This window comes from Malaya genurostris, chromosome 2 (assembly GCF_030247185.1).
Source record: "Malaya genurostris strain Urasoe2022 chromosome 2, Malgen_1.1, whole genome shotgun sequence".
Classification (NCBI taxonomy): Eukaryota; Metazoa; Arthropoda; class Insecta; order Diptera; family Culicidae; genus Malaya; species Malaya genurostris.
The window spans coordinates 196,188,104-196,214,615 of NC_080571.1; the positions used below are offsets into that span (position 1 = coordinate 196,188,104).

At 37.2% G+C, this 26,512-nt stretch overlaps 1 protein-coding gene across 4 annotated transcripts; it reads left to right on the forward strand.

Annotated features, from left to right (window-relative positions):
- Nucleotides 1–6,162: 6,162 nt before the first annotated feature.
- LOC131433159 (uncharacterized) lies at nucleotides 6,163–25,697 on the forward strand. Of its 4 annotated transcripts, XR_009230030.1 has the most exons (7): nucleotides 19,266–20,141; nucleotides 20,207–20,358; nucleotides 20,416–20,505; nucleotides 20,682–21,381; nucleotides 24,983–25,134; nucleotides 25,188–25,277; nucleotides 25,340–25,697. XR_009230030.1 is itself a non-coding variant. In XM_058600005.1 (4 exons), the coding sequence occupies exons 1-4, from the start codon at nucleotides 6,267–6,269 to the stop codon at nucleotides 20,754–20,756; spliced, it is 324 nt and encodes a 107-aa protein (XP_058455988.1). In that variant the 5' UTR covers nucleotides 6,163–6,266; the 3' UTR covers nucleotides 20,757–21,443. The 4 variants fall into 4 exon arrangements, 2 of the variants coding, with proteins under 2 accessions (XP_058455988.1, XP_058455987.1); XR_009230031.1 differs by lacking the exons at nucleotides 24,983–25,134; nucleotides 25,188–25,277; nucleotides 25,340–25,697 and having other exon boundaries at nucleotides 19,263–20,141; nucleotides 20,682–20,830; nucleotides 21,233–21,443; XM_058600005.1 differs by lacking the exons at nucleotides 19,266–20,141; nucleotides 24,983–25,134; nucleotides 25,188–25,277; nucleotides 25,340–25,697 and adding an exon at nucleotides 6,163–6,273 and having other exon boundaries at nucleotides 20,682–21,443.
- The last annotated feature ends 815 nt before the right edge of the window (nucleotides 25,698–26,512 follow it).

Sequence of the window (26,512 nt, forward strand, 5' to 3'; positions counted from 1 at the left end):
ATCTAACATTGACAGCAAATGGAGAAAAACATCTATGAATGTTTCGACTTTGGTTTCAAATCGTATATAGAAATCATCGTATATTCTCAAATAAATTTTTGATTGGTCGATGATCTGTTCGTTTATCTTTAAAAAGTATGCAAATTTTACCACTTTCCTTCTATATCTACTGAATAAATCAACATAAAAAGAGTTTCGCCCTTTTTCGATTTGTTTACTTTTATGCGTCCTGTGTGAATGATGAAGTTACGCCCTTGCGCATTTTTTGTGAAATAAGTTGGTTTTCGTGACTAAGATGAATATTCGGGTAATTTTATCGTCTCATTTATTATTTCCAGTAGTAAAAGGTTCGGGAACCATCAAAAATAAAGAAAACAAATAGTTTCGCCCTTCCTTACTAGGTATTGAAGTATCGCCTGCTTGCAGGGGTGCCTGATTTCAAATATTCGAAAATGAATCGTCACAATAAATTATTGGATTACGTTGATAGTAGGGTAACAAAGGTATTTTGGCCCGTTTTAGGATCGATTTTATTTTAACCCACTTTGTAAAAATATCCACCAAATGTTTTAATATCTTTGAAAAATCCTTCCGCAATAGGTAACTTAATGTGATTAGCTTCAAACTGATGCAACATGGGTTACCTAAGATCGATTGAATCCATATAGTTTGTTAGGTGGGCCAAAATATATGAAGTGGCCAAAATACCTCTGTTACCCTATATTTAACTTTTTCGCGATGTTGGAAGGTAACCATTTATTTGACTCAACGTTGTTCATCTGCACTGAGCTAAATTTTCTTTTTCACACTATATGATATTCTAATGATTTTGCACTATTGGCACTTCCAATAATAGTTACAAGATGTGTTCAACATCATGTCAAATATATGAGATAATCTTATGAAAAATAAAACTCTTCTTAACGTTATTTTTACAGGATTTCCATATAACGAATGAAATTTCCAGTCTGAGTCAAATTGATTGGCGCGTCTTATAACCTCTACTAGATATCCGCACAACATACATTGGAACAATTTATGAAGCGCATATAATATTCACTTCTATTTTATTTAGATAGGTTCATATATACCATATGACTAGTTTAAAAAAAAAAAAAAAAAAAAAGGTGGGTGGGTAATGTCAGAGACATAACTGGATGTCGTGAATACGAAAAAACTGATACGCTCCCATCACTTTTCCGAATATCAGTTAGTTGATTGATTGTATGAATTGTGCAAGATTTCCTCTTTTTCACTAATAGAGTTTGAAGCGATGTACCTACATTAAAATACAGATTAGTTACATTAAACAGCTACTATTCTACAACTATATATTCCAAACTTGAAACAATTCTTTTATAATTTGCTAATATAGCAGGCTAGGTACGACAAATTTGTAGTTTATTTTTATTGATGCTACAAAGTTCGAAGATATCTGATTCTTCTCGAAATTTCAGTACGAGACAATTGCAATGGGCTGGTCTGAAATGTATCTACGATCTTCGGTATGCAAGAGTCATTCTAATAATAATAATGATAGTAATAATAATAATAATAATAATAAGAATAATAATAATAATAGTAATAATAATAATAATAATAATAATAATAATAATAATAATAATAATAATAATATTAATAATAAAACAGATTAACCTGTTTATATGGCAACCCTGTTTCGCATGGCATATTTTTACACGGCCCCATACTAGTATAAAAATGTGTTCAACATTCGCTTTCGCATTGCCGTTCGTAATTGAATGTGTTAGTGACGGTACAAATCTGTTTTTCTACCTGTTTTCGGTGCCATCGTTCTGACGGTGTCTCGTACATACAGAGTAGCTGCTTTAACTCAAATGACGCTATTTCTCACATCACATTTCAATTTATACTGGTAGCGGTGTACGGACCTCCCCTTCGCAGAACGGGAAACAGTGAGACGATATAAAAGAGAGAGTTAGTAGAGCGGCAGTCAGTAATGCTGAATTGGCTGCCTAACGGTTAACAACTTCTTGTGGAATTTTCATGCGGAAACACGCACACAGGAGGAACAATTAAGGACAAGGCAAAGTCCCGCTCGAACCGTGCTGGTCTGCAGTTCCCAGTTGGCAAAATCCATCGTCTGCTCCGGAAGGGAAACTACGCAGAGCGTGTCGGTGCCGGTGCACCGGTCTATCTGGCGGCAGTGATGGAGTACTTGGCTGCCGAAGTGTTGGAATTGGCCGGTAATGCTGCCCGCGACAACAAGAAAACGAAAATCATCCCTCGCCATCTGCAGCTGTCCATCCGTAACGACGAGGAGTTGAAAACCCCGTCCTTTTCAGGACGACCACATAACTGTGATAAAGAAATATTTAGGATTGCTTTAAATTTAGCCAGTTCTGATACGCCTGGAAAGTAGAATGCGCGAATTAAGTGGAAACATTAATTGTCATACCGAACAGTGGCACAAACGGATCTAGAGTTCAACTAACAGCAAATGCACTCATAGGCTAGCACTCGTATCATGTCGAACAACCTCTTGAGTTTGTTATTTTTACAAATAGGACAGCGACACGCTACACATTCAAACAAACCGATTGAGTTAGTCGGGCACAGAAGCCATAGTCAGAATGAAACCCACCCATAAATTATCCCATATGCTTTCCCTCCCACATACACGCAGATTCGTGTGTGAAATGTCATTGCTCTGTGTTTTCAACAATTCATCCATGCCAGCGTACCTAGGGTTTACGGGTTTAACCTCTACATTCTGCATTTCCAACACTCCGGCCGGTTCACTGGTATGGTTTAAAACACAAACACCTCCCTTTTCGCTACTGGCACAAGGAAAAGTGCTTTTTCTGTGTTCACCTCACTGAAAGGGTCGGATTAGGTTGAATTCGTGCAAGAACACTCATTTCAATAGCAATGCTACAATTAAATCGACGATGAGTACTCGACAATGATTGTTCCGGAAACTATTTAATAATAATAATAATAAAACAGATTAACCTGTTTATATGGCAACCCTGTTTCGCATGGCATATTTTTACATGGCCCCATACTAGTATAAAAATGTGTTCAACATTCGCTTTCGCATTGCCGTTCGTAATTGAATGTGTTAGTGACGGTACAAATCTGCTTTTCTACCTGTTTCGGTGCCATCGTTCTGACGGTGTCTCGTACATACAGAGTAGCTGCTTTAACTCAAATGACGCTATTTCTCACATCACATTTCAATTTATACTGGTAGCGGTGTACGGACCTCCCCTTCGCAGAACGGGAAACAGTGAGACGATATAAAAGAGAGAGTTAGTAGAGCGGCAGTCAGTAATACTGAATTGGCTGCCTAACGGTTAACAACTTCTTGTGGAATTTTCACGCGGAAACACGCACACAGGAGGAACAATTAAGGACAAGGCAAAGTCCCGCTCGAACCGTGCTGGTCTGCAGTTCCCAGTTGGCAAAATCCATCGTCTGCTCCGGAAGGGAAACTACGCAGAGCGTGTCGGTGCCGGTGCACCGGTCTATCTGGCGGCAGTGATGGAGTACTTGGCTGCCGAAGTGTTGGAATTGGCCGGTAATGCTGCCCGCGACAACAAGAAAACGAAAATCATCCCTCGCCATCTGCAGCTGTCCATCCGTAACGACGAGGAGTTGAAAACCCCGTCCTTTTCAGGACGACCACATAACTGTGATAAAGAAATATTTAGGATTGCTTTAAATTTAGCCAGTTCTGATACGCCTGGAAAGTAGAATGCGCAAATCAAGTGAAAACATTTGTTCTAATAATTTGTATAAAGTATACTAGTATAAAGATGTTTCTAAATCAAAATTTTCTGTTTCGTATTGCGAGACAGCGTTACTGTCCTGCCGTAATTGAATGTGTTAGATATCATGATCAAAAAGCGCCCCATACTAAAGAATGCAACTCTTTCGCACGGCATATTTGTGTACTAGTATAAAGATGTATTCAACATCATCACTTCCACTTTCGCATTGCCGTTCGTAATTGAATGTGTTAGTGACGGTGCAAATTAATTTAACTTCTCGTGTGTGCCTTGTTTCGGCAACAGTTGCTCGGAAAATGGTAGGAAAGCGATAAAATTCAACTAATTCTTTATGATTATTTTTAGCACTTAAAAGTGCTATTTGAATTTGCTGGAATTTTCGGCTGCCTTTCATCCGGTTCTCGCTGTCATCGTGCTGACACTCGTGCTTTAACTTAACTGCCGCTATTTTTCACATCACCTTTGTTAGAATTCCTTTCCTGTACGCAGAACGGGAAACAGTGAGACGACAGGTCCACGATGTTGCTCTCGTGTGTCTTGTTTCGGGAACAGATGCTCAGCAAATGGTAGGAAAAATGAAGCACTCAACTTTTATATGAATGCTCTTGTATAGATGCAGACATCTCGCGTTCTGATTGGCTGGTGCTGTCATGGGTTAAATCAAACAGGTTTTTCAATAGTGTACTATTGAAAAACTTCAATGTTGTTGCAATACACGTTCAAGTTGAAAAATTTCGATTCTATTGGTAGTTAGATTATATAAATCCTTCTACAGATCACTGAGCTATGAGCTTCCAAAATACGAGAAAGGCAAACGCGCCATATGAATTATCCTCTTTGACACTCGTTTGTACCAAACATTTAAGAAAAGTTTAATTTTGAACTATTTAAGATTATGTCACACAACTGAAAATTTTATCATTAAATTGTGATCATATTTCCGATGGCATGTTGCAAGAATTATGTTGATTCATTAGATACAACAGAAGATATTCACGATCAAAAACTTATCACTCTCTCAGAGGGTAAATTTTGAAAAGGCGCCCCATAGTAAAGTAAGTCGTATTCACGACAAAATATATATATATATATATATATATATATATATATATATATATATATATATATATATATATATATATATATATATATATATATATATATATATATATATATATATATATATATATATATATATATATATATATATATATATATATATATATATATATATATATATATATATATATATATAAGTATACAGCCAGCGTTTCCCAAGAACGTCACCAATAGCAGACGATCGAGATTCCCACAGAATGAAGACCGCAGCATCAACAGCAATCGTCGCCCCAGCATCAGTCACGTACACGGTAAACAAATTTTGTATCGCGTTACCGGCGCTAGGGAATAGCAAATCGACAGGGTTCTCACGATCGGCAGCTAGCTAGGTTAGGCTTAGAGTAAAGTTAGAACAAAAATAAAGTTTAGTTTCAGTTTAACCTTAGAAGTGAAAAGTGTTCTCTCTTTTTAAAAACCCCTTTGCGAGGGTAGATATTTTAAATTATATATATATATATATATATATATATATATATATATATATATATATATATATATATATATATATATATATATATATATATATATATATATATATATATATATATATATATATATATATATATATATATATATATATATATATATATATATATATATATATATATATATATATATATATATATATACATATACATATATATATATATATATATATATATATATATATATATATATATATATATATATATATATATATATATATATATATATATATATATATATATAACTTTCAATAGAGCAGATAATCACCAACTACTACTTTTCTTTGAGGATTCAAGCTTTTCTAGTATTCCGTTCGGTAAGGGAGCACCTCATGATATTTGCGAAAAAGAAGTGAGATCCCGAGACTGAAAATAAAAATGAATCTTACTAGACAGATAGAGTAATGAAATGTACCGGATATAAATTTCATGGTCCGTTAACGCATATCCTTGAACGAAGTTGGATGAGCTGTCTTGTCAGCGATTTAAAATTACATTGAGATGCGGAACTTCCTGAAAAAAATGGTCTGGAGCAGTTGATGAATATCGGAGACACAACTATTTCTTCAGCTTCAAGCAGTACGATTCACGACTTCCATCGGATTTCCATATAAATTATATGGGATATTTTTATAACTTCCATTATGATAACGTCCATTTAGATTTGACGTACACATTATATAAAGATTATAAGTTTCCATATAATTTCTATGAATTATATTCTGCATATGATTCATATGACAAATCTAATGAATATAAATAAGATTTTCATTTCAGTGTAGACTATTTTTTATTAAGTTGGTAGTTTTCACCCGAAATTAAGTGGCGGCAGACCAGGAGCAAGTAAATATTGTAACAAAACGGGTTCGGTTTTGTGTTGCGTTGGAGGATGAGAAGTAGGCACAATTATGTATATAGTTTTAGCAAATATGTATTAAATCTGTATCCTGCATGAAATTCGCATGGACGTATACAAATCAATACATTACAGGTAATTCTGTATGAATGGCAACTCTGTTGGTAAATGAAAAAAATTAAACAGTCTAGATTAGGGATGTCGCGTTTTTTGAAATACTCGATTAGTAAATAATCGAATACAACTTTTCAAACTAATCGATTTGCTTGATTAATCGTACAGAATTACTCGATTAATCGATTAGCTTGCGATTAAGCATGACTAAATTTGATGGGCGATCTAACGTTGTGTTTCACTGCTAGATGCGTACGTGTGCGAGGATAATGATTGCAATATTAGCTGTCAAAATACAAGGGAAAACCGAATTTTCACTTGTAAAATCCTTTATAACTTACATACAACGTCATTTTTTCAAGCGAAAAGTTAATTTTAGTGTGAGAAAAATCAATTTCTACCTATGTTATTGTAGCAGCACCCAAGATTCTGTTTTAAACCAGGCATATTTTCAGATCAGATCTTAGCATGCGAGAAAAGGTTATGTTGATAACTTGGAATGATTTTATTCGTTGCGTACATTATAAAATATTACTTGAAAGACCGCACAGATGCGCAAACCTAAGCGAATATGCGATATTATGATGAGGAATAGTTTTTTACTAAGAACTAATTCCGGATCTCGATATTGATCAACATATCATCTTATAAAAACAAAAATGATTACACGAAACGAAAGAAAATAAATTTTCTTACATTTTAAAATAAACAGTTCTTATAACAAGTTCTAGAATTCTACAAAATAATTGAAATTATATAAGAAAAAATCAATCTTAAGAAAGGTTCAAATAATGAAACATAGATGGCGGGTCAGGTGAAATTAGTTCTACGTTCGATTGTCAATTTTGTTTAAGTCGATTTGTTGTTTCAAGTGGTGACAGATTGTTTTCGAAACAACTTACTTATTTCACGCACAAAAATTAAACAAATGTCTAGTAATTAGAATGAATAGATATTCTAATTTGAATCAAATATTGGTCTCGTTTTTATAAACACCATTAAGTCACATGGCAAAATTTTCTTTGAAGAAATGCAGGCGAATTATTCAAAATAGAGCATATTTTTAACAACCAAAAAAAATTTTCTTCTTCGATTACTGTTATGATATACACTCAGCCAGTACATAACAGATCTTCAAGTAAGTGGCAGGGTGCTTAGTGACTTTAAAACAAACACGACATATTTTTGTAATAATCACAATTTGTTTGGAGCCACCATGAAGTAATAACATTCGAGTTTGAATCTATTGATTTGATGTTTGATGAGCAACTAACCGTTTCATCGTTTTCATTATACTGTTTTTTCTGAATGAAGTTTAAATTACTTAATTAAGCTCTCGGTCCTCGCACACTAAGATTACTAGAAATCAATAAATCAATTTGAGGTATATAAACTCAAAAACTAGTAATATAAACTAGTAAATATGTGTATAATAGCTTTTAATCAAAATATGTCTCTTTCAAACAAGAACAAACTAAGAAAAACAAAAAATCACGCGAAACAATATACATTTGTTTGTTTGTTGCGAATGATATCCTATGTAGCAAACCTAATTTACTATTCTCATCGTTTGAATAGTAAAATACTGTTGAAATCATAGCAACGCAAAGGTTTATGTGACAAATCATAGCCTTCGAAAAGGTGAATGTGAGAGCATGGAACTAAAGCTTTCAGAATGTCAATTCAGGAAACTTGAATTATCTCAGGTTTAAAATTTTTAAGCAGACGATTTATAGGTAAAAGATTCAAAACAATTTTGGTTTAATTTTATTAAAAATATTGTGCGATTAGTAATATAAATAAAGAAATGTCAATATTTTTGATAGAAAAGCAGTGTAAATATTTTTGATGAACCAGAGATTATCTATTAGAATAAAAAAAAGGCGGGTGGGTAATGTCAGCGACATAACTGGATGTCGTGAATACGAGAACAACTGACATGTTCCTTAACACTTCCGAATATCAATTGTATGAATTATGCAAGTATTCCCCTTTTTCAAATTTTTCGCAAAAACAAAGAAGGCTTTACTTGATCTCGATTACTGTGAATTTCACACAGCGAAAAGTGCACAAGTCTAACCAAATTGTTCTTGATTTGCACTAAACTGAGGATAATTACCTTCGATTTGCGAAAAACAAATCCTAATAGTTCTTTAGAAAACTTTTAGAGCCATTAGAACGGCTGATATTGTGTAATGCTCTCCACCGTTGTTTTTTTCCAATGCTAATGACTGGCAGCTGTGACGTAATCGCTCTTGTCGAAAGCGAAACTAGCTGTGCAGACGACAAAAAATACATCTGCTCGCAGTGGCGATAGAAACCAAACTGATTCAAATTTTGTTAAGAGATTCCCTTTTTTGTTATTTCGTTTGTAGCTTTTTCAATAATGGGCGGTCCTAACGGCTATAAAAATAGCCGCATACAGAATTTTAATGTCGATTATTTCATTTCGGATTTGCATAATTTATTGAAAGAAACTATCAATATGCTGTAGGGATTCGTTTCTAGCATTCAGAAGGACCAAATTGAGGAACTCATTACGATATTCACAACTTTTTGGAACCTTTTTTTAGAACGATTTGTTGTACAGCAGCAGATATTTTGTTCTCTTCCTCAGAACGCGTTCTGATTGGCTGGTATTGACATGGGTCAAATGAGATAGGTTTTTCAATAGTGTACTATTGAAATACTTCAATGCTTTTGCTATACACGTTTAAGTTGAAAAATTTCGATTCTATTGGTAGTTAGATTATATAAATCCTTCCATAGATCACTGAGCTATGAGCTTTCAAAATACGAGAAAGGCAAACGCGCCTTATGAATTATCCTCTTTGATACTCGTTTATACCAAACATTATGCCACACAACTGAAAATTTTATCATAAAATTGTGATTATATTTCCGATGGCATGTAGCAAAAATTATGTTGATTCGTTAGATACAACAAGAGATATTCACGATCAAAAACTTATCACTCTCTCAGAGGGTAAATATTGAAAAGGCACCCCATAGTAAAGTAAGTCGTATTCACGACAAAATCAACAGAATTTTGTGCAGTTTTTGATAACATTGAAACTTCTCAACTCATTGACAAAATGAAACGAAACCAAATTTGAGGAATACAATTGAGAAGATTATAATGAACATAAGTGAAACTGGAGTCATTTCTTTCATTTTATTGTATTGTAATTTTCACTGGTGGTAAGATTACTGTCTGAAAAAACTTCGAAAACCTCTAAAAAGTCTGCAAAACTGCATAGTTTGCTAAAAAAGAAAATTCATCAAATTCACATAAAATCTGCAACTTGGTATCTGTGATTCTGACGCTCATTATTTCGCAATTCTGCGACGATTCCGTCGCATTCTATGCTAAGCTGAAATTCGCAATACTAATCGAACCAATAATCGTAGGAAATTATTCGATTACTGCGATTATCTGAAAGAATTCAATCGATTAAATTTCATTCGATTAACTGTGCCTTTACTCGATTATTCGATTAATCGATCGATATTACGACATCTCTAGTCTAGATGACAGACAGGATGTTTTTGATAGGGTTACGTGGCGCCATCATGACACATATGAATACTGTCCCAAATAAAGGAATAATCGAAATGACCGTTAAAATGATTGAAGAATCTAATTTGAGTGTCCTGTCTGTTAGTCTGTGGTTTAATGCTCCATTCTAAATAAACGGTAGATTTCGCATAATGCACTTAGATCAACATTACCGCCTCAGAGTAAAAACTTTTTCTTCAACTTCTACTATGATTTTTCAAATGAATTTGCCCGTTTTTCTGAGAAATCGTTGAAAAGGTGGAGTAATTAGAAATTTTCCTACCGATTTGACAGCTCTTGCTGAAAGTATCATCTCTAAACAAGCAGCACCTCTATATTTCAGTTTTGTGACAATATGCCAATCCCAGCGTATGTTGGCAGCTGTGAATACCCCGGTTCGGAACCAGTCACTTAGCTGTGTGACTATTTTATGACAAGTCTAAACGTCTAAAAGTATGCATTCATCGTTGCTGCACGGGATCTTTTTTTTTAGATTTGCACGGAAAAGCCTTTCCCTCAAAAAATGAAAAATAGCAGTTGAAAAGTCGCACTAAATTTGTAACAAATTTAAATTTAATATTGATATTTTCATATCAAGGTTTGTAACATGTTTGTAATCTGAATCAAATTGAGTTATAATTTCCGTTATTTTAATTATAAATGAGACCAGGATTATGACTAATTTAGATAAAAAAAAACGGAACAACCTCATGTACAATTTTAGTCACCTTTGTCGCAGAGAAAAGACATCCAAATAAAAATTACAATTTGTGTAAGAAATTTAGCGGTCGCTTTAAAAAGCAATCACCAAGTAGCAGTTCACCTGTAGAGGCGCTTCGAGCTACCTAGTAATCCCTTATGGGCACTTACGTTCGAGCTTTCTTACAATGGTGATTAATGCGTGCAAAATCGTGCGCAACGGTGATTTAAAACGAATTTTTACTTGTATGCTTTACACGGCTTTTTGAAAAAGTTCGTACTAGCTTGGATGTTTTGTTCTCTGTGCTCTTGTTTTTTTTATTCAATAATATAATTTTTAAGGCACACTGCTTAAGCTCTAAGGTGCCAAGGGCTTTTTCTATTTTTATTAACGGCTAGCTTAAAACTAGGATAGTAAAAATGGATAATGTTGTATTGGGGTCGCAGTGGTCGACTTTGGCAGATCCAGCCTTCAGCTGGCGATCGGCACCGGCCGGTGGATGGAATATGGCATGAGTCTTCCAGATGACGTTGGCCGCATCGTTCGGTCCGTGTGGGTCCGCGGGAAACACCCCCAGGCTACGAATACCCGGCGGGTGGCCCGCATGACTAGAGCGGCCTTCCGTGGGCGATGATGGTGATGTTAAATAAGAGAACGAAAAAAATATAGAGAAGTAAATATTGCGGAAAACGAAGTAAAATGGGGATATGGGAACGAAATGACTAAGAACGACAGAGATCTAATTAGTTGACATCGAGATGGAGAAGAGACGGGGAGGGGGGAAGCGAAAGTCTGTGCTCTTGTTGATCGAGATAGCTAACAAATACAGAGATCAAACTTTAAACGCGATTTTGTAAGAACCAACTTTTATCATTTTATAGACAAATTTTTTGAAAACGATCTTACAGAATTTCCAACGAATAATTGAATGCGTAGTTTTTTTCTTGTTTTTGTCCTGAGTTAAATTGACACCTCATTTATTAACTTCAGATGACTCAAACGGACACTATTCTGCAATGGATGAATTTTTTTTCAAATCAAAGACTTGCGCAGTTTGAATCCTGCAATAAACGCAAAGTAATACCCATTTTCGTGAGGTATTTATTTTTAAGTTTACAAAATTATATTGAAGCGATGAACTGCTATTGCGTGAAAAACGAGAACACCCCCTTAAAAGTGATCCGATTTTAACAGTCTATGACTTGTGGGGTAGATATTACCATAAGGTATCTAAGAGACATTTTTTGTTTTCAAGACCAGTTGTGGCAGATATAGGCATGAAATTTTGTATAACTCAAAATATAAGCATAAGATCTTAAAAACAATCAATCGGCTGGTGTGCAGTATCACGCAAAACTTCAGCGCTATATCATTGCGTTGCGTTCTGGGGCAAGTTTTACGCATGTATCGATGAAGCGTAGTTAGTAGAGCATCTCCACGATAAGAAGAAGGGTGAATGTTCGAATCCTTTTTCGATACTTTTCGTCTTATGTATGTTAGTAGTGATGGGTGTAAATCATTCAATCGGTGAAAATTGAATTCAAATGTGGCACAAACGACATGGCCCTAAATTTCGAGTTTAACACTTGTAAAATCATGAGAGGAGTGTTACAACCGTTATATTTGGAGAATGAGAGCAATAGATAAAAGAACTAGAGATGGTCGGAAATGTAAACTAATCAATTCGAACCCAACTCGTCGACGTCCCAAATCCGAAAATTTTGACGTCCCGAATCAGAAAATTTTGTTTTTTAGCCTGATTAAAATTAAAATTTCCATTGTCCCCTATCCCATTCTTTTCCAATTACAAACCTCTATATACAAATTCCCGATGGAACGATTTGTAGAGTATAGTTTCGTCAGTAGGTTTCTATGAAATATTCTTGCTAGAAGCGGCAATATTCTTGCTAGAACCGTAGTCGTTACATACATTCATGTTTAGAAAAGTAATTAGTTGATGTCATGCACGTTTATCTTCATGTGGGTTAAAACTGCAAAATTTACGTAGAAAACCTCCTTTCAATCCACTTTTTTTTTTTTTTTATTCAAGAATATAATGTTTAAGGCACACTGCTTAAGCTCTAAGATGCCAAGGGCTTTTACTAATTTTAATTTACGACTAACTTAAAACTAGGGTTGTATCATTGAGTAATGTCATAATTGGGTCGCAATGGTTGACTTTGGCAGATCCAGCCTTCAGCTGGTGATCGGCAGTGGCCGGTGAATTGAATATTTCATGAGAGACTTCCATATGGCGTTGGTGAATGTTCATGTTGGCCGCATTCTTCGGTCCGTGTGGGTCCGCGGGAAACACCCCCAGGTTACGAATACCCGGCGGGTGGCCCGCATGCTGTTGGTAAGTTTCCGTGGGCGATGATGGTGTTGTTACAGAAGAAAATGAGAAAAAAAATAGCGAAGTAAATATTGCGGAAAACGGAGTAAAAAGGGGATATGGGAATGAATTGACTAAAACGACAGAGATCTAATTAGTTGACATCGAGATGGTGAAGAGACGGGGAGGGGGGAAGCGAAAAGGTTAGTGACAGCACAAAGATCTTGTTAGTTCCGATGAAGATGGTGGACAGATGAGGAATCGGGATAATCGGCGGAAGTTAGTGTCGAACCTGCAGGTGAAGATTATTCTTAGCCACAGTTGAAACAACGTCGATAAATAGGAGGAACTTTCTAAGCCAGATGTAACAGATTACACTTGTATATTAATGTGTTTGAGAAACTCGTATATCAGAAGCATATATGAGCTATCCCGACTCGCCAACACATCCCGAACCGGAACTTCAGGCGGTCTACCTCGGGCCCTGAGGGATTCCAGTAGCTTCGACCTGGCGTCGCGATACTCTACGCACGACCACACGACATGCTCGATGTCCTGATAACCGTCGCCACAGGTGCAGAGCCCGTTCTCCACGATCCCGATACGCCGGAGATGTGCGTTGAATGTATAGTGATTTGACATGAGCCGTGACATAACGCGAATGAAATCACGACTCACGTTCATCCCCTTGAACCACGGTTTCGTTGATACCTTAGGAATAATGGAGTGTAGCCATCGTCCCAGTTCGTCATTCGTCCATGAAGTTTGCCAACTTTCGAGAGTTTTCTGACGAGAAATACTGAAAAATTCATTGAAGCAGATTGGTCTTTCATAAATATCACCTTCTAATGCGCCCACCTTAGCCAATGAGTCTGCCTTTTCATTTCCCGGAATGGAACAATGCGAAGGGACCCAGACTAACGATATTGAATAAGACCGTTCCGATAAAGTTCTCAAGTGTTCCCGTATTTTCCCCAGAAAATAAGGGGGGTACTTTCCTGGCTTCATTGCCCGGAGAGCTTCTATTGAGCTTAGACTGTCCGTGACAATGAAGTAATGGTCTTTGGGCGAGGTTTCAATGATCTCGAGGGTGTACTGAATAGCAGCTAATTCTGCGACGTAAACTGAAGCCGGATCACTGAGTTTGTACGAAGCGGTGATGTTTTGATTGAAGATACCGAAGCCTGTGGACTCGTTGATGTTTGATCCGTCAGTGTAAAACACCTTTTCACAGTTGACTGTTCTAAATTTATTATAAAAAATATTTGGGGCCACTTGAGGGCGCACGTGATCCGGAATTCCACGAATCTCTTCTCTCATGGAAGTATCGAAAAACACAGTAGAATCAGAAGTATCCAAGAAATGAGCACGGTTGGAAACAAACGAAGAAGGATTAATATTCTGAGCCATGTAATCAAAATACAAGGACATAAAACGGGTTTGAGAATTGAGCTCAACTAACCTTTCGAAATTTTCAATCACCAGAGGATTCAAAATGTCGCATCGAATGAGTAAACGATATGAGAGATCCCAGAACCGGTTTTTCAATGGGAGAACGCCCGCCAGCACTTCGAGGCTCATCGTATGAGTCGATTGCATGCAACCCAAGGCAATACGCAAACAACGATACTGAATTCTTTCCAGCTTGATGAAATGAGTGTTCGCCGCGGATCGGAAGCAAAAGCATCCGTATTCCATCACGGACAATATCGTTGTTTGGTACAGCCTGATCAGGTCTCCTGGGTGGGCACCCCACCACGATCCGGTTATTGTACGAAGAAAGTTGATTCTTTGTTGGCATTTTCGTTTCATATACCTAATGTGACATCCCCATGTGCCTTTGGAGTCGAACCAGACCCCGAGATATTTAAATGTGAAGACCTGAGCTATGTTTTCACCCCCTAGTTGAAGCTGTAGTTGTGCTGGTTCTCGCTTCCTTGAAAATACAACCAGCTCAGTTTTCTCCGTAGAGAACTCGATACCCATTTGAAGAGCCCATGTGGATAAGTTGGCAAGAGTATCTTGTAACGGCCCTTGCAGATCGCCAGCTTTGGGTCCTATAATAGACACAACGCTGTCATCGGCAAGTTGTCTTAGCGTGCAAGATGTGTTGATACATTTATCGATGTCGTTTACGTAAAAATTGTATAAAAGGGGGCTTAAGCATGAGCCCTGAGGAAGACCCATGTAACTGAATCGTATTGTCGACAAATCACCATGCGCGAAATACATATGTTTCTCAGACAATAGATTATGTAAAAAGTTGTTCAAAACTGGCGAAAGACCATGCTGATGCAGCTTCTCAGATAGGATGTTTATGGAAACTGAGTCAAAAGCCCCCTTGATGTCTAGGAAAACTGACGCCATTTGTTCCTTACGAGCAAATGCCATTTGAATTTCGGTTGAGAGCAACGCCAAACAATCGTTCGTTCCTTTGCCTCTGCGGAAACCAAATTGTGTATCTGAAAGTAAGCCATTAGTTTCGACCCAATTGTCTAGACGGAAGAGAATCATTTTTTTCGAACAATTTCCGGATACAGGAAAGCATAGCAATCGGCCGATACGAATTGTGATCGGTGGCTGATTTTCCTGGTTTTTGAATGGCGATCACTTTCACTTGTCTCCAGTCATGTGGAACAATGTTGCCCTCAAGGAACTTATTGAATAAACTCAACAAGCGCCTTTTGGCGGGGTCAGGCAGATTTTTCAACAAGTTGAATTTTATTCTGTCTAATCCCGGGGCTTTATTGTTACATGACAAGAGTGCAAGTGAGAGCTCTACCATCGAAAACGGTGTTTCGTTTGTGTTTGGTGTCGCGGCGCGGGTGATCTTCTGTTCCGGTACAGAGTCTGGGCATACTTTTTTAGCGAAATCGAATATCCAGCGGTTGGAATATTCCTCGCTTTCATTCGTGGTGTTATGATTGCGCATTCGTCGGGCTGTGTTCCAAAGAGTGCTCATAGATGTTTCTTACGTTAAGCCGTCTATAAACCGACGCCAGTAACCGCGTTTCTTGGCTCTAATCAAGTTCTTAGTTTTAACGTCTAACGCCGCGTAATTCCGGTAATTATCAGGTGTTCCATTTTTTCTGAATATTTTATACGCGGAGGCTCTCTCCGCGTTTAAATTTGTGCACTCTTTGTCCCACCACGGGTTGGGAGGACGGATGTTAGTTTTCGCGCCGGGTACACGTTTCGTCTGAGCTTGAGTCGCGGTGTCGAGAATCAAGCCAGCCAAAAACGTGTACTCTTCCTCCGGAGGAAGTTGTTGAGTTCTTTCAAGTTTCTCAGATATCGAGGTCGCATAGCTGTTCCAATCAATATTTCGTGTGAGGTCGTACGAAACATTGATTGTCTTCGATGGTTTTGAGCCGCTGGTGATTGATATTACGATCGGTAGGTGATCGCTACCGTGGGGATCAGGAATTACCTCCCACGTGCAATCCAACCGTAGCGATGTCGAGCAAAGGGATAAATCCAGCGCACTTGGTCTTGCTGGTGGTGCAGGAATCCGTGTCATTTCTCCCGTATTCAATATTGTCATATTGAAGTTATCGCAGATATCATGGATCATAGCTGATCTGTTATCATCGTGAAGACAGCCCCATCCCGTACCGTGTGAGTTAAAGTCTCCCAAAACCAACGTCGGTGCGGGAAGGAGCTCAATGATATCACTGAGTCGCCGATGCCCAACCGAGGCTCTTGGGGGAATGTAGATGGAAGCAATACAAAGGTCCTTACCTTTGATTGTAACATGACATGCGACAACTTCAATACCTGGTATCGAGGGGAGGTTAATTCGATAAAAAGAATAGCACTTTTTGATCCCTAAAAGTACTCCTCCGTAGGGATCATCTCGATCCAGGCGAATAATGTTAAAATCGTGGGAGTTTAAGGGTATTTCAGAAGTTAACCAAGTTTCGCACAATGCAAATGCGTCACATTTCAGATTATTTACTAGAAATTTAAATGAATCTATTTTTGGGATAATACTTCTACAATTCCACTGTAAAACAGTGATTAGATCCGTGACCTCGGTGGGTGATTTAGCCATCGAAAGATACAATCGCTGAAAGAAGGGGCCAATTTGCAGTCAACTGCTTCAAATATGTTTTTACTGTAGGCATGAAAGCAATTAAAATGCTTCTAAGAGGGTCTGAAATATTGAAAGTTGTAAAAATCCAGTCCACAACATCAGAAAACTTGATAAGTCCAGCACCTAGTTGGTTCTCTGGTGGATTTTTAGGGACGCTTGGGGATTTTGTAGTCCCTGGAAGTGGTGGGAATTCCATCTCGGAATTGAGTTTTCCGAGACCAGGAGCTTTTTGCTTCGGTGATTTTTCCCGATTCCCGTTAGCTGTAACTTTTCGAAGCCCTTCGGAAGACACCTTCGAACCCTTACTAGGTAGCTTATGAGAAGATTTATTCATTCTTTTCCTACAGCTATGAGGGACCGCTGAAGATGGACCTTCCAAAGGGTCGTCAGAATCGCTCTCGTCAGTCGACAAGCAGGCATATGGATTCGTTGTCTGTTTAGGAGGGGTGGCACTTTTAAGCATCTCTGCGAAGGAACGCTTGGAGTGCTCCTTTAGGGAACGCTTCATTCGATCACCTCGCAGTTTGTAAGCGGGACAATCAGAGAGGTCATGTGGACCCTCCTTACAGTAGAGACACTTTTCAGCATCCTTACCGCAAGAGCCGTCCGCATGAGCTTCCCCACAGTTAGCACAACGTGGCTTATTGCTGCAATGGGTAGCTGTATGCCCCAGTTGTTTGCAATTGGTACAATTCATTATCCGGGGTACAAATAAACGAACAGGCAAACGAACCCGGTCCAAGAGGATGTAGTTGGGCAAACCAGTGCCGGCGAAGGTCACACGATAAGAGTCTGATTGGGGATAAGACTTTGTTCCATCCCCTGCGATCGATACTGAATGCAATCGCTTGCAATCCAGTATCTTGACATTCTTAAGTGAGGGTCTTTAAAACAACCCGCCCCGTACTTAAGAATATCCTCGCAAGTCAAACTCGCATCGGTGACCACACCGTCGATTTCTACTTCGCGAGCGGGCACGTAGACGCGGTACTCCTGCGTAAAGGGATCCTTTTGAACAAGCTCATTAGCCTGTTTAGAGCTAGTAAACAAGACCCTGAGCTTGTCTGGCCGTATTCTATCAAAACTTTTTATAGTATTATATCGCGAAAACAGGTCTCGCGATATTTTTAAAATATTTAAATTTTTTTCTCTTGATTTGGTCCGGAAAAGACCGCGTAAGGCCCGGCCGGTAGTGCGAGCCCATCAGGATAGCTCTTTATGCGGGACATTTTACAGACAAGGGAAGTCTCCATTTGAACATCGGGAGCGGGGGGGGCAGGACTTAAATTAGACATGTCGCGGAACTACTTCCGCGCAGAAACAAGTAATTCGGGGGGAAATATAATGGTCAAAAACGAATAATCGAAGTAACGGTACTTAACTTAAGATCCAACGGGGGACACCAAGCTGGTCTTCGTCGGTCGGCGTATCGCCGCTTTGATGATGTGCAAAAAACCTCCGAGAGGAAAAAGCACACTTATTTATAATCCTCACACAATGGCCGCTTGTTTATAATCCGCACACTTGGCCTTGATCGCCGAAACAATAACCGGCTAACGGTACCGTTTCGATCCACCGCTCACAATAAGGCACTGTTCTATTATATAATGCGAAAAAAAACCTCTCAGAGGAAAAAGCACTATTGTCTATCACACAATATCGTTTCGATCGTCCGACCACTTTATCACACACACACACAACTGGTTTTCAATGCTTTCGCAGTAAATCCAAATCACGTCCGTTCGCTCGGAAGGTTGAAACGGCAATGATTTCAATCCACTTAGTACTGCTGCAATGCCTTTCTCTTATCATTCTAATATTCTAATTATTTCACAGAATTGTGCCTAAACGTTTCGGTAACATTTTCGAATCCGAAATTATCAACATTAATACAATTGAACTTGATCATCAATCTCGAGAAAATTGTGCAGATAGAAAAAGAAAAATGTGATTAAGTTATGCCAGGTTCCATGGAAGACTAATATCACTATTGCCAAGTAATGTCTTTAAAAATGAACGTGTAAAAGCAGTGACAAAATCTCCATACAAAATTGGAATGAGATTACTTGTCCTCATCAATCTGGAGTTGTACGAAACAATTGAGTTTTGCCACATTTGAATACTAATAATAGTAAGCGTTTCAAAGTCGTAGCCTATATATTAGTTTTTGTTAAGTAATTAGTGTTTCGATACAACAATGTTAGATCATTAGGCATGTTACATTTGCATGTATTTTTACCCTACCATCTATCTGAACTAATCCTCCACGGTGTTTGCAGTTCGGTAGAATCCTTCACTAATGGAACAGTATCAAGGAATATTTTCACGATATGCGAATTTTTATAGTTTATTCGGTTATGATTACGGAATCAACAGCAAATTTTCGCGTTGGGTTCTACCACGAAATTTAGCTTTGATCGCAATGATAGTCTTATTGATCTTTCTATCAAATTATCTCGACCTAAGTGATATAAATGGGGAAAGCAACTATGTGACTCAAGTTATATTTTATTTAGCTACGTATGTGATCTTTTTAGGAGAATCTTGGTGGAATCGTCATAAATTCAGTGAAATTTGGCATATTTTTGAAAGAATTCACTCCCGAACAAGAGCTCTGATTCATAGCGACATTTTAGTTCAGGCGTTAAAGGTTTTCTCAAAACGCTATGTACGGACAGTATCGATTCTTGCATCGCAAATTACGTTTTTGTCTCTCGTTTGCCTCTGTGGAATGTATTTTTTGGCTCCATACAATTTGCTTATTATTTGGCGAGTACAGCTCTGTATAGTGCAACAATTGATAGAATTCCGACAGTTTCAAATTACCTTCTACGTGCAACTTCTTCATCTGTATCTGACAGAACTTAAGTTAATAGTGGAAGTTTTGGCCAGAGATACTGTTTTACTTAACTGTTCGTTGTTGGAGAAAAGGAAGTTACATTATGTGATGAATTTGTACCATGATTTATATAGTTTATCTGAATATTTGAATGCACAATTCGGCATATCTATGTTGTTGATTATCGTTCGATGGAATTTTCAGTTATTGGTTGATTCCTTCTGGTTGGCACAAGCAGTGGCAAAACACGAGGGATGGATTCTAATTTGTAAGCTTGTTTAATCAGAATAGAACTAAATTACTCAATCGATCAAAATTCGATATTCTTTGCAGTTCAGGTAATGCCAATTTTCAGCCATCTTGTGTCTTTACTTGTATTCGTGAGATCATGCGAACAATTGAGTCATACCGATAAAATAATTCAAGCTAAATTTGAAAAATTAAGTTCTCCGAAATATTTGGAAGATGATTATATGAATGAGTTGGTAAGCGGACATCTCAATACTTTTGTAAAAAAATAGCGATTCTATTTCTTTTTTCAGACACATTGCTTTATTTTACAAACGAAACATGGTAGCATAAATATTACTGGTATGGACTGTATCGTTGTGAACTACTATTCAATAGCTTCAGTAAGATATACTCATCAAAATGATTTAGAGCGTTTTCGTTTGTTCGGTGCACTACACTGGTCAATGCTCACGGTGTATTCAGAGCATCTTTTCTTATACTATTCTGATGTAGCCTGAAAAACGAAAACGCTAAAAGAAACAAAAAATATGATTCTTTGTTTACATTTATTCTTCAGGCGGTTGTCTCTATATTCACATATTTGGCCGTTTACATCGAGCTGGAAAGAAACAAGCAACGGATGCATTCATAAATCTGTGACATACACTGGATCAACATTACTACGAGAATTATAATTGCTGTTATCATCAGAAATTGAAATTTTAAGTACGTTATCGCAATGTAAGAAGCACCTCAATAAAACAGATTACTATCCATTACTATGTTTATTATACTACAATACTACCATCGAAAATTTGAATGTTATCATATACTCAGCTCGGCTTTCGTGAAAAAATGAACTAATATTATCCTTGTACTGCTTTCAACTGATATTCAAATGGCAAAAACGGTATCTGTATTTTAGGAAATAAAAGAAGGTGTCGATTCAGTTTCTATTGATGTTCTTTTTGCTAAGCTCCACCAACATCGTTTGTTCGGTGCACTACACTGGTCAATGCTCACGGTGTATTCAGAGCATCTTTTCTTATACTATTCTGATGTAGCCTGAAAAACGAAAACGCTAAAAGAAACAAAAAATATGATTCTTTGTTTACATTTATTCTTCAGGCGGTTGTCTCTATATTCACATATTTGGCCGTTTACATCGAGCTGGAAAGAAACAAGCAACGGATGCATTCATAAATCTGTGACATACACTGGATCAACATTACTACGAGAATTATAATTGCTGTTATCATCAGAAATTGAAATTTTAAGTACGTTATCGCAATGTAAGAAGCACCTCAATAAAACAGATTACTATCCATTACTATGTTTATTATACTACAATACTACCATCGAAAATTTTAATGTTATCATATACTCAGCTCGGCTTTCGTGAAAAAATGAACTAATATTATCCTTGTACTGCTTTCAACTGATATTCAAATGGCAAAAACGGTATCTGTATTTTAGGAAATAAAAGAAGGTGTCGATTCAGTTTCTATTGATGTTCTTTTTGCTAAGCTCCACCAACATGGATTTCCATTGATTTTAAATAATTATTTCCACAATATTCTAGAAGTAAAGCACATTTTGACTGACATTCAGAAATAGTTACATGGATCTACCGTAAGGACCGCCTTAGTCCTTTCCTTTATAAATTTTATATGAATGACATCAAAAGTTACCTTGCTTCTTGAGACAAGTGGCAGAAAATGATGTGTTTTCTTTTACAGAGCCCAAGGCTTTCAGCTTGCAAAATAAAAACGATTTCAAGAAACCTTAGTTAATGGGTCCGTGTAGGTTGTTAAGCTAACCATCGAATTTTCAACGGAAAAACATCGTTTTTTCAAGGTAGCATGACACCGCTCAGCTCCAGATAATGAGAAATATGATCGCTCTGGTTTTGGTACTAATTACCTTAGCGTCTGACATGATTACAAAAGAACGTCGAGAAAACATATTAGGTATATATAACGGAACAACAACAAAATGGAGTTGTGCTCATCTGAATGCCCTAATATGTAAATACTGTATTCGGAAAAGTCTCAACACTTTCTTTTGTGATACGAGGCACGTCCAGAAAGTAAATTACTCAATTTATGTAGGGTTCAAAGAAAATCTATTAAAACAAAAATAAATTTTGTTATACTTGTAGATTATTTTTTGACATAGGCACCATCCCTCTCGATGCAAGTGGTGAGCCCTGGGACCAATTTTTTATGCCTGCCACGAAAAAATCTCCCACCAACTCTTACACTCACTTCTTCACCTTCTCGTCCAATGAAAACTTGTTCCCACACGTGTGCACCTTAAGAGAAGTGAATAAATGGAAATCTGAAGGAGCATGTTCAGAGGAATACGGGGGGTGATTTAAAACGTTCCATCCAAAAGAGTCCAGAAGTTTCTTCGTGACGTTGGCCGGGTAAGGTCTGGCATTCTCCTTCATCAACATGCAGCTCTTTTTATACGGAACCGTAACCATAAACAGTGGGAGCGAATGACGGCATGAATTTCGTACTTGGTAGGAGTCACGATCGACATTTTTCGCGAGAAATGTTACTACGTCAAGATTTTTCAACACACTAACCTCGGATTGCTCTCGTGTTGAACAGCAAGGTACGCGGCAAAGTTGTCAGTACATCGTATCAATATACCGACACTATGAACGCAGAGACTGAGGGATTACCTCTAGTGCAATAAAATCCTTTCGATTTGGAGCGTGACCAAGACCGTCTGTATAGCCAAACAGTTTTTAAAGTATGTGGGACTTCATATTCTAAATGTAAGAAAGGCATCAAATCGATCCAATAAACATTCGGAGGACAAATCCTCCGCTGTACCGTGATTCCAGCAGAAATGCATCGTAATGGAAGATTAGACGTACATTAAAGTGGACGCCAAACAAATCTCAGGCCTGAAGTTTATGTCAGCTGATCCCGCTTGGATGTTTCGGAGAAGTTTCGAAAGAAGACTATCGACAAATTTGGTATGGCAGGCGATCTTCAGATGCGGCAAATTCAGGCGTATATAATCACCGGAACCGTCAACGGTTGAGTATATAAAGGTAAAATGTCTGCTGCCTTTCCTCCAGTCTCACAGAAGTGTCACTCTCGTTTGACAAAATCTTGCATTATGCCATTACGCGAAACCGGTGATGGAGTGGTACGAAGCCAACGATGTTGTTTTTTGTGACAAACTCATCGGAACTTTATCCATTGCATTAAAACGGGGCTAGTAGATAGTACGATGACTTCGAAACACGATTAACTCTGCTCACGAAGAAGGTCATCGGAGTACAACTGAGCTAACACCTACCCGAGTCCGGGATTAAAATTATGTAGTTTGTACAATGCACATGGAAACATCTTTTTTCTGAAAATCTCTGCCAGACAGTGAGGCTTGGTATAGGTTGAATAAAAATAAGATTTCATTCAACATTTTGGTAGGCTCATGGGAGATTTGAATTGATGATCTATGCACTTGTAGCTAGCACCTTAATGATTCCGTGAATATTTTGTGATTTAGTTTCTGGAGCACAATGAACTGTTGTGATAACATACGATATTTGTGAATAGACCTTGCAGTCATCTGGCGAGGTTTGCTTCAGGAAGGATTCTGAGTGAACCAAAAAAAGCTTGGTTTTATAACAATCACAAGAGGAAATGACTCAGTAACTCGACCCAGTCGAAATAGTTAAAAAAAAACCTGTCAGAAATAGTTAGAAAAAACCTCCCCAACAAGGAAAATAATACTAATAGTGATAAGCAAAGAACTTTTGAAAAAAATGATAAATTTTCCTCCTCAAATGAGAAGGTGGCGTTTATAAGGATGTTTATTATACACTGCAACGTGGAAACCTTTACCTGCCAATCATCCGATAATTAAATTTTGTAACCCTTCGCACATCTATTTGTTACGACGCTTCTGAATCATTAATCAAGATACCTTTGTACTTCACTAACCCAACTAATTTTCCACAGCGTGAGGTAATACCGTAGTATTCCTTGGCAATGGAACATTATCGGGGCACATTTTCAAGTTACGCCAATTTCTATAGTATATTCGGTTATGACTGTGGTATCCATAGAAGATTTTCGCGTTGGGTTCTGCTACGGAATTTGGGTTTTATTACTTTGGTTTTCCTATTAATTTTCCTATCAAACTATTTCAACCTATATCAGATAGATGGAGATTCTAATTATGAGACTCAAGTTATATTCTATTTAGCTACGTATGTCATCTTTCTTGGAGAGTCGTGGTGGAATCGTCATCGTTTCAGTAAAATTTGGCATGTATTCGAAAGAATTCACTTGCAAACAGTTGCACTGCTGCATAGTGACATTCTAGCTAAGGCAATCAAGTTTTTCTCAAAACGTTATGCTTTTACTATATCGATTCTTGCATTACAAATTATTTTTCTATCGTTGGTTTGCTTTTGGGGTATGTATTTTTTAGTCCCATATAAATTGCTTATTATTTGGCGAATACAGCTCTGTTTGGTGAAACAATTGATAGAAATTCGACAGTTCCAAATCCTGTTCTACGTGCAACTTCTCCATTTATATTTAAAGGAACTAAAGACAATTGTGGAAGTTTTAACGAAAGATACTGTTTTGCTGAACTGTTCTTTACTTGCGAAAAGACAGTTTCATTCTGTCATGAATTTGTACCACGATTTACATCGTTTATCCGAATATTTGAACAAGCAATTCGGGATATCGATGTTGTTGATCATCGTTCGATGGAATTTTCAATTATTGGTTGATTCATTTTGGATGGTCCAAGCTGTGGCAAAATATGACGGATGGATTCTAATTAGTAAGCGATGTGCATAAGTCTTCAACAACTTTTGAAATTTTTGTTTTTCTACAGTTCAGCTAATCCCCTTCATCAGCCATCTTGTGTCGTTACTTGTATTCGTAAGATCGTGCGAACAGCTGACTCATACCGATAAATTAATTCACGCCAAGTTTGAAAAGCTGAGTTCCTCTTGGTGTCTTGAGGATGAATATATGAATCAGCTGGTAAGAAGGATTTTCTTAGAGTACTTGACATTATTAATTCAGTTTTGTTTCAGACACATTCTTTCATTCTACAAACGAAACATACCAGAATAATTATTACTGCCATGGACTGTGTTATCGTGAACTACTATTCAATAGTTTCAGTAAATTTTACTTACCGAATTATTCAAGATCCGTAAAAATAACGTCTCCTTTATTTCGACAGGTAGCTGTCTCTATACTAACATATTTTGCGCTTTACATAGAAGTGGAAAAGAAATGGCAACGGTTGTATGGAGAGATCGATGCCTAGTGACCTTTGGGCATAAACTGAATGAATATTACCATGTAGACTGTTATTGCTGTTACCATCTGAAATCATCAATAACATATTGTTGTTTTTTTTGCACACTGCGCTTTAAAATAAAAATATAAAAATAATATGTCAATACTTGTGTTTGAAGTAGTTTGCACCTTGTTTTTCTATCACACGTAACAGGTGAACCTGTGAAACTTGAACTAGTTTGCAAATGATTATTGGGTAAATATTTTCATACAATTTTATTATTAAATTCAAAAAAAAGATGCAGCATTTAAGAATAGTTCATGAAGGACTGCAATTTAGTATTACTTCAAACTTCGAATATTATTCATAACCTGATAACTGATAAATAAAACATGATTATATAGTACCTCTTTCAAAAGAAGATAATCCATATGAAAGAAACCTCCAACAGAAAAAATTATTGGTAAATGGCACATCTGAAGTGAGAAATTTTCCGTCTGTAAATAGACAAAAAATATTAGACGATAATACATGCATAATAGTGGAAAACCCTGTTTTAATCTACCTAGTGGTGTAATAATGCTTTTCTAATGTCAATCATACTATCATATATAATACTATGTTACTCTTCAAAATAGTTTTCTTCGATCCTTGAAAGAATAACTGGAATCGGTTTGTTTGGCCATCTACTGATAGTGACTACGGATTGGAGTAGTATTGAAGCCGATTTAGAAAATTATTTACGTTTTCTGTTTTGATCCTTTAAGTGATGGCATAAAATTTTAAACACATTTTACCCTATAACTCCGGAACCGGAAATCGGACCTGAATAAATTTCAGGAATTCTGTATGGGACTACAAGACATTTTATTTGTACAAATGTTAGTGGAAATCGGTCGAGCCATCGCTGAGAAAAGTGAGTGAGATCCATTTGGGATTCCGGTACCTCCGGAATTGGAAACCGGGAATCAGAATAGCCGAAATCAGTTTGTTGGGCCGTCCAGTGATAATGACTATCGAATGTAATATTTTTGAGGCCAGTTTAGAAATTGAAATTATGAATCCTTCCAGGTTGGGGTTCGAACATATGACAACTGGCTAGTAAGACCGGCA